At 38.3% G+C, this 12,887-nt stretch overlaps 1 protein-coding gene across 1 annotated transcript in view; it reads left to right on the top strand.

Annotated features, from left to right (window-relative positions):
- LOC144783326 (acylamino-acid-releasing enzyme-like) overlaps nucleotides 1-12,887 on the top strand; it is a 352,393-nt gene that overhangs the window by 64,318 nt on the left and 275,188 nt on the right. The window contains exon 3 of the mRNA XM_078662358.1: nucleotides 260-386. Coding sequence (XP_078518484.1) covers nucleotides 260-386 — 127 coding nt within the window. The remainder of the gene's footprint in view (nucleotides 1-259; nucleotides 387-12,887) is intronic.

Below are 12,887 nucleotides of genomic sequence, written 5' to 3'. Positions count from 1 at the left end.
TATGATTACTCTGGATGGCAGTTTCACCCCAGAAATGGAACCTCTAAAACATTAATGTTGAAGTTAAGCCTTAAAAAACATATATTTATAAAGAACTAAAGTGGTGACTGTTTTAAATACTAATGCTGTTATACATTACATTAAAATATAATGATGGTTGGAACCAATTGCTTTGTCAAGATCAGCTTTTGTAGACATTATGAGCTTTATTAAATCACACACATCAAACCTGACACGAAAACAAATTTTCTTCATACAGAATGGTGGCAGCGAGATCTGGAGCAGAAGAAGCGTGTGAAGTATAGCAGACAGTACACTGTATTCTGTGATGGAAGAACTATATTCAACACTGTACCAGTAGGAAACTGTGTTGAAAATGATAGCGAGTAAGCAGACTCTCACTCTTGCATGATCCATTATTTTCTACCCTGTGTAAGCCAGGAGACCATGGTTAACCTCTGCATGTTCCTTTTGTTTCTTTAAATGGAATTGTAATGCTTACCCAGCACAGACTTTGATTGAATGATAGCTGTCACTTTAAGAAACTGGACACAGAAAGAATTTGGCCTATGTAAACCAAGATGACATGGGCTTCTAATTGAATTAAACAAGATAAATATTCTCCTGCTTACTCTCCAAAGAAGGGGGATCTTTCACTTTCTTCATCTGTCACCTTAAGACCTTTCTGTTTTTACCTTTTGCCCAAAGCTGTGATTTCTATGCATGTGGTCTTTAAAGTTGGGGAATATCTATATACGTAAATCCATTTTCTTATTGAATTATTAATGAATCTTTTATTAGTTAGTGACACATTTCTTCTTGATTTCCATTTGAAATATTAAGGACTGTGATTCTTAAATCAGCTTAGTAGGGCTCAATCTTGCTGTTTCTTAGACGTTACAGCTTCATTTAATCAAAACAGTTTTACATCTGAATCAAACAGGACAATTACTAGTCCGTGAGCCTTAATTTAAAAACGTAAACATTCACCTACTGGTTTACAAATATTCCTGAGTGTAGATTTTTTTATTTTAGGGAATTCACTCTGATATCTCTGGGTGCACATGGACACGTGCAACAGTTACAGGCTTCTAGAGGTAATCTTAAAAAAGATTTGTGAATCTGAAAATGTCTTGTGCCTTATAGGGTTCCACTTGTTAATACCAGTCAGCACCCTGTGTGCGTCGTCCTTCACATTTGTTTTGTTCTTTCCCTTGGTTCTCCTTGCACTCAAAATCTTGAACTTTTTGCTCAATATACCTCTTTGTGCCGGAGTGTTCCGTTCTGATTCTCCTATTTTTTGAGGGTAGCATCCCTGTCACCTTTGAGCTCATCAGCATCTGCATCTTTGGAGAAGCAGGAAAGACCTCAAAAAACTCTTTGCCTAATATACTGAGTTGAGTTGTGGTTCACAAAAATTTGTATTTGATGGCATGATGTGTTTTGCAGTAATTTGACCTTCTGAGGTTACCCAAAACAGCCTTGTGATCAAATGCTGTAATTATCAGCCACAAAAGAGACTCTGCCTCCTGTTGATTTGAGTCCAGATCTTCCTGTTTTCCTCACTATCCCATCAGTTTCCTTTATTGTGTGTATTTGGGAACAGAATCATATTCATGATTCTGAGGTATATTAGGGAGGAGGTTAGAGTCTGGCATTGCAGACCAGCTTTGCAAACCTAGTACATGATGAATTATAAAGGGAATGATGTTCAAATGTATATACTCAATAAAGCCGTACAGCAGCCATGCTTGCTTGCACCTTTAACTTTATTTTGGTCATCATCATCAACAAACAATTATTTTGAGTAAAAACACATTACATGTATATCACATCTAAACAATACAAAATGGCAACAAATTATCAGTCAGTAACAGTATATAAAATCAAGGTTGAATAATTCATCATGAACAATTCATATAACAATGCCCAACAAACTACAAAACAACTACAGTCTAAAATGAGGGGGAACATTTGTGGAATTAATTACATAAACCTTTCCACTGCTTTTAAACAAATAAACATTACCCTAGAGACTATAATATAAATATGTCTATAGATAATGTGCATTGGAGTGGAGAATGAAAAGAACAAGTATGGAATCAATTTCATAACTTTCTTGCATCTTTTCCATTAGTAGAATAAATGTCTTGGTAGGTCAATACATTATATGCACTGCGGAGGTCTGTTTACATATCAATGTAACTAGTTTTACAGTCTGTATGCCCATCTGTCAAAATATTGGCAGTAGCCACACATCTGGTAGATGAACAACATAGACAGAACATTAATAAATGAATTTCTGTTTCTATAATCCAATCACACGCTAGGCAATGTGGAGTGCTTGGCAAGATGATTCTAGCCTGTTGTGAAACTGACCAATGGTAGTCCCTAGGCTGAAATTTTTTAAAACTTTGCAGCTTGGGGTTCTAGAAATTCTAAACATGTTTCAGAAGCACATATTGTCTTAAGAGTAGTATATTGAACAGTTAGGGGACTTGCCCTACCGTTCATCAATTTCAACATGCAAGAGTGGAACAAATAATTCAATTTCACTTGCTTAATAATTGAAGAATTAATTAGTTTGGGATTTGAATGAAGATAGTCGTATGAAATTAGAGTATCTCATATATACCTGCACCAAAGAAGGTCCATCCCACCGTGTTCAGCTAAAATCTTCTTTAGGCCTGATATCTAATCACATAAGACTGGAGCAGTATGAGCTCCGAGCCAAACCTTAATCAGTCAAAAACAACATCATAAAGCCCAGCCTTAGTTAATAGATGCTAGCAACACCAAAACATTAAGATTGTGTAAACAGTCTACACGAATTAACACTAGCAGGAGAGGTAAGAGTTAAATTGACAAGAACTTATTACTAGAAAATGTATATCTGAGGAAGGAGTTAGCATAAAAACCTTGTGTATCCACTTGATACTAGACCACCCTTAAAGAGTAAGGTAGGCACCCATTGAGGAGATATTAAATACAAATTAGAAATTAACTAATTGCCAATGTACTGAATCTTTGTGCTTGTCCGAATATAGATTGATATTTAGAGACTCTGATACAAATGTTTTGTTAAGTGTTGTTTTCATAAGTACAGAAAATGCAAAATGCTGGGAAAAACTAATAACAATATTTAAAAAAAATAAAGATTGTATGAGTACTGTGTGGCAGTTGTGAGTCATTGAAAAACAGCATTTTCATTTTTTTCCAGTGAAGCCCAATTGAATATACCGTGAATTTCAGATCCACATAGAGCAGCTGAAATGCCTTCGGCATGGTCGACTCTAGATGCAGTTAAAATTTCTCTACCAATAAAATCAATAGTGTCTTTTAATAGGGTCAATGCATGTGTTATTTAGATGTAGTATGAATTATATAATGTTTCATCCCTTACCATTTGTACAAACTTTCATCTGCAAAGATGACAGGTTGAAATTGTGTAGGTTACTAGGGTAAAATTCCACTAAAATGTAAAGTTCCTAAAATAAGATTAACAGCCCTGTACTAAATGTTGGAAGAAATAATCCACGTATACCGCTAGTTGTAGTTGATACTCTCACTACCAGCCACTATAGGTCTTTCAAGGAGCGTGTGCCTTTATTGATTCTAGGTACCGTATATTATGTGGTGTTTTTGGATGCTGTACCTTAATGATGTATATTTCATCAAGACATGTAGAGTTAGGAATAATACATCTATACTTGCCTCTATATACTGAACTTCACATTATTTTGGTAGTAGATATTCTAGTTGTTGTATTTGGTAGCACAATATTTTGTGCTCAATATAATCAATTACAACCATTGTATTGTGTTATATTGTATTTATATTGCTCTTGCTACCCCTAGGATGGCTAAACCCATGACTATGATGGATGGAGGGTCTGTGGTGATGCTCTGTTTCACCATAGGACATTTATGCACATAAGATTAGCCTACAAAATAGATTTAGAAGACTTTTCCTTTTGTGCATACATTTGAACTTCTGTTTAGTGTTGCCAGTCATAGTGTCTGGCTTTGTATTTTGGCATGTTCTTCCAGTTCACTTCTCCCCGCCTCCTTTATGTTTGTTGACAGACTGCACAATATATTAAACCTTAGTTTCTTTATTAAAATCCCACTGTATCTTATAAGTGCCTCATGGAGCTTAGAATATTTTGTGCAAGAGTTAGCAATTTCTTCATTGAAAACATTTCTAAAGTTTACTCCTCTTTAAAAAACAACCAGCCACTGACGAGCCAGATCAGGACACCATGGCCCCTCACCCCAAAGCACATGCTCAACTAGGCAACCAGATCCCCATCTCAGAGGAAGAAGTAGCAAAAGCCATGATTGAGGTCAAGTCGGGTTCCCCACTCAACCCATGCCCTCACTTTATCTTTTCTCGGCTTACAACTGTCTTAGATCCATATGTTACCCAAATGTTTTAACAAATCCCTGGATTTGGCAGTTTTCCTAGACATCTGGAAGGAAACCATCGTATTTCTTTTGCTAAGAAAAGCCGGCATGGAGGTCCACATCACTGAAACTACCAACCAATCTCCCAACTCGCCTACTTGTCCAAAGTCTTAGAGAGATTGGTCAACAAACAACTGGTTAATTTCTTAGAAACTAATGAGCTCCTGGACCCATCTCAGACTAGCTTCAGAGCTTCAAATAGCACAGAAGCCACACTTCTTTCAGTATTGGAAAATATTAGATCCTTGTTGGACCAAGGCAAGGGTGCCGCCTTGATCCTTTTGGACTTTTTGGCAGCTTTCGATACTGTATCCTGTCGTGTGGTTCCTATAGAAAATATACAGGATCTGCGAGTTTAGACAACATAACTGTGGGATTGATGTCAGATGAACTCTGATTACCCCCAACGGGTATGATGGCCCTTTTTGTACCAACTAGCTCACAGTGCCTCTATACTCTCCTCTTATCAAGGAGGGAATAGTTAGTGGCAACCATCGAACATGGCAAATCTGATCCCTCAGGACCGTGGAAACAATATATTACCTTTTGCTCAGTCACTCGTGCTTACTTAGTCTGTCTCAGAGAGATACATCGAATAAAATAAGCTGGGCGTTTTCAATAATCATTTATTGAACAGTTGTTATTCTGGTGAAGTATAGATGTGCTGCAACAACTGTTAGACAGTATAAGATATAAATGATTAACAGTACTATAAAGGTAAAAGGATGGTATAGTTCTACCATCTTATTAAATCATGAACCCATTCAAGTATATAAAACACATGATAAAAGATGCGTACTCCTACGATGCCTCCCTAACTAGATGTAAATAGGTATACCTAGAATGGGTATAGGTGTTAAGTCAAGAATTCCTCTAGGATTCAGTCAACCCCATTACCTGAAGTGAGACTATGGGACCCCGTCCTGGTCTCGAGTTGGACACCCCGCGAGGGATGTTAGACCACTGTGAGCTGGAGTATCTGCATGCAGGAACCTCAGCGTCTCTGATCAGTGTGTTGACTGGGAAGTCTCGATCTCCTCTAGCTATCTTAGCAAGATGGGATGTATATATACCCATAAGTCTCCCCAGGGGTTGTACCTTGCTGTATTACTGTGTCGGCCTAAGGATAACGTCGGGCATGAATTTTGTACATAGATTTTATAGAGGAGATGGCAGTCCTGCTGTGCTTCCAAGAACCCTCATGCATAATGTATGAGATTGTGTACAGGGAAAACCCGCGTTCTGAATGCAGTGTAATATCTAGGTAAAGGGTCAGTCCCTGTAAACCGTGACAAGTGAAATGTAGGGAGAGAACATAGGTGAAGGGTAATGAGTTTACCGAGGCCTATATTATAGTACCCACTCCTCTTCCGAATAGATGACATAGTTTTAAATTCTACACATACTACTAGTTATTCAAGATATTTGTACGCAAATATACAAATCGTTGGTTTGTTATTGAGTTAAAAACATTTCTTTAAAAACGTTTTTCTAAAAAATCTAAAAACATTTGTTTAAAAATAAAATGGAAAGTATTATAAATTGACAGATACGCTACTTGTTCTAATATATTTGTATAGTCTGAACTAATACAAGCATTCTGATAGCCATATGCGTGAAGGGGATTGTCAATTTTAATATGGAGTTTGCATTTTCTGGATTGTTTTCAAAAAGCCGAATTTCTTCCCAGCACACAACGGCCCAAATGAGTCAAATGTTTATGTGTCCTGGCTGGCAGACGCAACATTCTCATTGCTTGCTTCCGCAGTTGGCGTCCTTGTAACACTTCACAGTTTATGTCCATCGAGCACAGATGATTTTCCGTACTGTCCACAGTCGGTGCTGGGGCAGCCTGTGCGCCATCCAAGGCCTGGGTGTCAGAGGAGGAGCCGGTGTCTGTACCAACAGGTGCAGATGTTACCTGCGGTGGCTCTAAGAATGCTGACATCAACATGGGAATACGCTGGGGACACTGCAAAACATGGTCCGTTATCGGGTCCAGTAAAGCATCAAAGTCTAGTCGCACACATGATGGGAGTGTCAGACAGCGATCCAAAACGCATTCTTCTCCGCAAAACAGGCATCGGAGGACAGGTAAGATGCTGTCCATCCAGGCTGGTCTAAATGACAAGAACCAAGAAGCACTTAGTTCCGTTAGGCGGGGTGTGCCAAGAAGTTGTACCTTGCGATCACGGTATTTTCTTCCCAGGAGTACGGTTTCCATCTCCTTTGTGACTGGGACGTCCATTGCATAGCAGAAACTCGATAATCAGGATACCTGCTATTAGATACAGGATCAGTGGCAGTCCTCCAAAAATGCTTCCAAATATGGAGTGTATAAAGTTTGGTATAACTCCAAGGACTGTCTGAAAGGTACTTAACGGTCCAGAGCCTATGGTCTTAAATAGGTGGACAATGCCTGTCTTATCAGACATGTTAAAGATATGATTTACCATATCTATGAAATGGAAAGGACAATTTGTACGTATATGTGCCTGTATCTCCGCTAAAGTCCTTGCTACTTGAAATCAAAAGCCTCGCGAGCTGAGGTTAAGGGCACAGATTTCTCTGTAAGCATGGCTTTCATTTTGCTCAAAGTATCAAACCATATTAGTGAAATATTTAATGAAGGCCAGAGTGGCACCTCCTTCACTGTATGTGTTGGGGAAAACAATACTTGCATACAGCAAGGAACCCTGGAGCTTACAGTTACCAGATATGCTATGCCCGGAAGCATCCCACAGCAACCTTGATCATTCAGCATCAAGTAACTCCCATTCAAAAGTAGTCTGAATACTGGAATGATCATGGCAGCTGGGGCAACTTTTTAAGTGACAAGACAAATTTGCTACTGAACCATGACAGGCCCATGAAGCCGGATATCCTGGCATATAAGTGACCCACTTAAGGTATTTCCGCAGTTAATACCGCTTAGAAACACTTATTTTCCCCCACTCCGGCATCGAAATCTGTACAGCAATTTCCAAGATTCCTTGATTAATTCCTTACCCATTTCTTCATATCTGCCTGTCTGCATTTGTTCTAGGCAATATTGGAATGTGAAAGGTTGTGACCAGAAGAGTTATGTGGCCACGGATTAACCATTCAGTGAATCAGTGGAGGGTGAATCTGCCACTGTGAAAGCTAATCTGTCCAGTTTTTCAATGTGCATCATCCTTAAACTTTGCTCCCCTCTGTGCCATTTCAATCTGTTTCTCTGTCAGATTGTATGAGGAAAACAGAGATGTGCTGTTTATAAAATGCCATGGCACTTAGCCTGCACGCAAAGATTGCAGCATCCAGCTTAGTAACATAATAGAACATAACTGTGATTGCTTGTGTTGTAATATAGACAAATCTTGTTCTAGTACATCAATAGCAGAAGATACAATGTTGGCCAGTGAATATATCCTAGATGTTAATGTTGTTAACCCATTATAGACCACTGCTAGAGCTTTCTCTAGATTAATACAAACTATTTCTCATAATCTTTCCGTGGCCTCCTGTTGTGAAATCTTCCAAATCTCATTGGAGATAGCATAATAGAGACGTGGTTTCCTAGGACCTAATGCAAAATCCTGTAGGTCCACATCCCCTGTAGGTAAGGATAAGTGTTGTTTCACCTGTGTGAGTGTTCGGGTTTGTAGCAAATCGAAGCATAACTTCACAACACTGTATCATGTCACTACCCCTGGGTGTTGTCTTTGCACATAACGTGGATCTGGCCTATTAATACTAAATCCTTTAGATTTACCCAAGAATCTTTGTTGACAGATATTAGTGTCAACGGGCCAAACAAACCATTCCTTCCAAGCAGGGTCTGATCTATTAGTTTGCAAAATGTCATCTACTGTAACCTCTTTTTGTGATGTTATGTTATCCTCAGTGTGGGATGGTGCTGGCACCCGAGGTGTATTCAAATCTTTATTCCTCGTTAACCCAAGACAAGTTGTTTATTGCACTGTTTCATTCAAGAACATTATTTGTTGAGGAATGAGACATGCTCTAAATAGTGCCTATGTTCCCTTGACCTGCCAGTCTCTAGTACCCCCAGACTGTTTTTAAGTCTATAGTGTAGTTCCATAGGTTGAACCCTTGTTCTGACAACTGGGCAATAAAGGAAGCAGAATAGATCTGTTTGGTGTTTGTCAACATATTTTCCTGTGCCGGTGTAGGTGCAACTTTATAGTAATATGAGGCTGGGTCTGACGTGTTAAACCCTGAAAAATATGGAAATGTTTGGTCAAATGTCTTTGAACTGCTTTTTGGCGGTGTGTCAGGCAATGTTCCCATTGGTAATATGTGAAAACATTCCTAAGGAAAGCAGATTTATGCAGAAAGTGATGACCATAATGTTGATAGCAATACATTTTCTCAAAATCTGATGTGTCTTCTAACATTTCATTCTTAGAAAAAGCAGCAGATTTCTCTAAATCAGACAACAGATTATTTACAGTTTCATAATCCCAATCATCGGAAAATGTACAATAATATTTTAAATAAATGTGGAATTTTTAAAAGTTCAGTCGGGTCAAATTTATCGTAATCAACCTTGTCCCATACTATACCATCAGGTATAGGAACTTCTGTAATGTTCCCCGATGACAGGTCTCTTCTTTCACGATTTGATGATAGGTGTGTTTCAGGATCACATTCATTTTTTGTGCTGCAGCGCTTTCTCGAAGATAAGTTCCATTAATAAGCATACTAAAAACATTTACTAGGCCTATTCAGAAGAGAAGAAAAAGTATTCCTGTAGATACTCAGAGTTCCACCCAAGGTGATACTAGGTAAGTCTTTTGAAGAAAGTTCAGAACATCTTTAAATCGTTGTAGACAAGTTTTTTGAGCTGGCGTCATTTCAGGTTCGCTTGGATCTAACGAAAAGGTGTCAAAGTCAATGAAATAGCCAGATACAGTTCAATCAATTTTCGGTAGTTTTGCAGGTTTTGTGGACACTGTAGCTTGCTCTTCTTGGGACATGTTGACGTAGATATCCATGTTTGGTTGAATTGTCTTTTAGTTGAGGTCTCATTTCGAACTTCAGGATCAAGAGGAACGAGTTCCATTGCATTGTTGCTTAGTCCTTCATTCCTTGCAGGTGACCCTTCAAACATGATGAGTCTTTCTGTTTGAACTTCTTGTATAGTTGTGAGAGGAGGGTGTCTGTTACTTTGAAGTCCATGCAGCCTACTACTCAGTATCAGCCACATAGTGTAGTTTGATTAGGTCGAGACAAATCTTTTCTCCTTTTTACTGGCAAGAGGTGGCAGAAGTACTGTTCTTGTTCCTTCAACTGCCAGGACAGGTATAGGCTTTATGTATGTTGGCCCAAATTCTTTTTTGTCTCCTATTTTTTCTCTGACCAGATCCCCCACTTTAGGAATCCAGACAGGTCTTACTGTGACACTTTTTACTTCCGCAGTGGCGTTCTTCTTTATATTGACATTACATTTAGTGCCCTGATTTCATTCAGGTACTGTAAAACAGCCAATCGTTTGTGTATGTCAAAAGGTTTGTCTTCTGCCACTGCGTCTTCACAATCAAGATCAGGTACCCACATTTTCATCCCAAATAGGGCCTAATGAAGAGTTACCCACCCTATAGAGCTTCTTGGCTGGTTGTTTAATGCCTTCTGGTCTCCATACAGGTGTTTTACCCAATTTCCACCCGAGCCTAATACTTTAGCTGTTAAAGATTGCTTGAAGTCCTGGTTTTCCCTCCCCACAACCGAATTTCCCTCGGGATGTTACGGCGAGTAGTACCGCAATGCTACACTCAGACTTCCCATAGCTTCCTTGTAAGCCCTAGAGCTGAACGTGGGGCCATGGTCAGAATGAAGTGTGCCGATTGCGTCTCTATAAAGACTCGCAAATATTTTATAACACTTCGAGCATCAGCCGAGCGCTGGGGCCACACCCGTAAGAACCTAGAGCAGGAATCCACTGCAGCCATGATATACTTATAAGCTCAATCAGATTGTAAGGGACCGCAGTGGTCCAAATAAACACACGCAAGTGGTTTGTCTGATATTAGTAATGGTGTCTGCACTGGACGTGTTATGGTGGGGCCTTTCATCTACTGACAGATGTCGCATTTCAAGACATAGTCTTTAGTCTGCCTTCTTAGCCCTGGCCACCAGTAGTGTTGTTTCCGTAGAGAAACAGTAGCAGAAACTCCTGCGTGTGCTGAAACTATACCCTCGTGTGCTGCTAGAATTAATCCTAACCTTCAATCCATATTTGGTATTACTCTACCCCCCTCTCCTGGAATTTGAGCAAATGGAATAATGTTTGCATCTAACTTGTAGGAGTGCTTGAGTGGAAATCTTTTTGGTACTGCTATGTTCATGCATGTGGCAATATTTGCAACCGTTATCTCACCGTCTATCCTCGTTTTTTGATTGCAGCTACGGAAGCCGTGCGTACAGCCCCCTTTGTGGTTTCATCAGCCAATGAATTACCTTCAACGTGAACGCCATCACGTTGATGACTCAGCGTATGTATCACGTGAGTACACATTGGAGCAACCTCTTGTCCAACCTATCTAGTTTCACCATTGGTCATAGCTCTACTTGTAATGTTATAGTATACAGCACAAATACAAACAGGACCAGAATTGACTTACATTTATATTGTGTTTTATTTATCAAAAAGCAATATTTTCTCTCTTTTTTATAAAAAAAAAAATTTTGTATATAAAAGTATTGTTTCAAAAGGATACAAGACATGAAATTTATTTACAATATCATTCAAAAATAAGGAAGCGAAATCACTTTCTATTATTTCTCTATTCATAAATATTTGCATCAATTAATAACCCCCACAGAAAAAGAACAAAGGTGAAATCAAACTCATTCCCTCATTCAAACTAACGCACCATTCATTCCTTTCAATCATATAACTCTCATTCTGTGCAAATATATTTACAAAGAAATACATCTGAGACAATGATCTGTTTGTCTTAATAGATAAACATTCAAATTGGCATCAGTCCATCATTTTAATTTTGAAAAAAATCCTTTCATTGGCATGGATCATTAGATGGAATTCTCAGATGTAGCTGGCCTACGTACTTTTCGGTGAAGGCAAGATGTTATCACCTTCATCAGGGCAGATTAGGGTACAATTTCCATAAAATAAATGGTTTTTTTTTATCTGCAATAATACAATACAATTGTAAGTATCTATGCTGTATACCAATCCAAAAGCATAGTTTATTATTTCAACTCATGCCATTTAGTGATTAGAAATTGGAATGTGACCCTTTGGACGACCCCATTCAGATCTATAAGACTTTAAAAGCAGCCCATCAAAAAAGCAGTGCCAAGTGATTATAGTGAATAGGATGAAATAAGGTAAAGAGCCCTAGATCTGGGCAAAAACCTTATAGGAATCACCAAGATTGTGATCTAAAAAATATGTGTTATTTTTAAAAAGAACCAGCACCAAGAAAGAATAGGAAGACTGAACCAAACCTACATGTTATAAGGAAATTTCAGTAGACAAATTAAGTCTAGCTCTGGGTCGGTAGGTAGCCGTCATTTATAAGATCTGTCACTGTGAGAGAGGACAAAAGCTATCAATTAGTTCTTTTATTAGTACTCAAGACTACCGATTTGGGGAATGATATACCTAACAGAGCCTACTTACAACTATGGCAGAAATAAGTCTACTCCAAAATATTAGAGATTATTTTGTCTTTAATCTTGAAGACGTGATTCTGACTGTCCAGATAGGAGCTTGTACAAGGTATCCAATGTCACCTGCAAAGAGGGATTGCTGAATCATATAATTTGTTACAAGGCAGGTATCATGATTCTAGCATATTCTTTATATCTACTTATGATCTTACCTATTTATATGCTCAGGATTGTGTGTTGTATTATTAAAATTCACATTGTATTCGTCTTTATTCTTAGTGTACAGTGCCGCCACTATTGATTAAAAGCTGCCAATCTACAAAGGTAAGAGAAAAAGTTCAGGAATTACTGAAACGTAAATGAAAAGAGAATATCCTACATTATGTTTCATTATTTCATCCTATTTACTATAATCACTTAGCACTGCTTTTTTGAAGAGCTGCTTTTAAAGTCTAATAGATCTGAATGGGGTCTTCCCAATGGTCACATTCCAATTTCTAAGCACTAAATGGCATGAGTTGAAATAATAAACTATGTTTTTGGATTGGTATACAGCATAGATACTTACAATTGTATTGTATTATTGCAGATACAAAAAAAACCATTTCTTTTAAGGAAATTGTACCCTAATCAGCCCTGATTAAGGTGATAACATCTTGCTTTCACTGAAACGTACGTAGGCCAGCTACCTCTGAGAATTCCATCTAAAGATCTATGCCAATAAAAGGATTTTTTTCAAAATTACAAATGATGGACTGATGCCAATTTGAATGTATATCT

The sequence above is a fragment of the Lissotriton helveticus genome, chromosome 9 (genome assembly GCF_964261635.1).
Source record: "Lissotriton helveticus chromosome 9, aLisHel1.1, whole genome shotgun sequence".
NCBI classification, from domain to species: Eukaryota; Metazoa; Chordata; class Amphibia; order Caudata; family Salamandridae; genus Lissotriton; species Lissotriton helveticus.
This window is presented reverse-complemented; position numbering and strand designations above follow the sequence as displayed.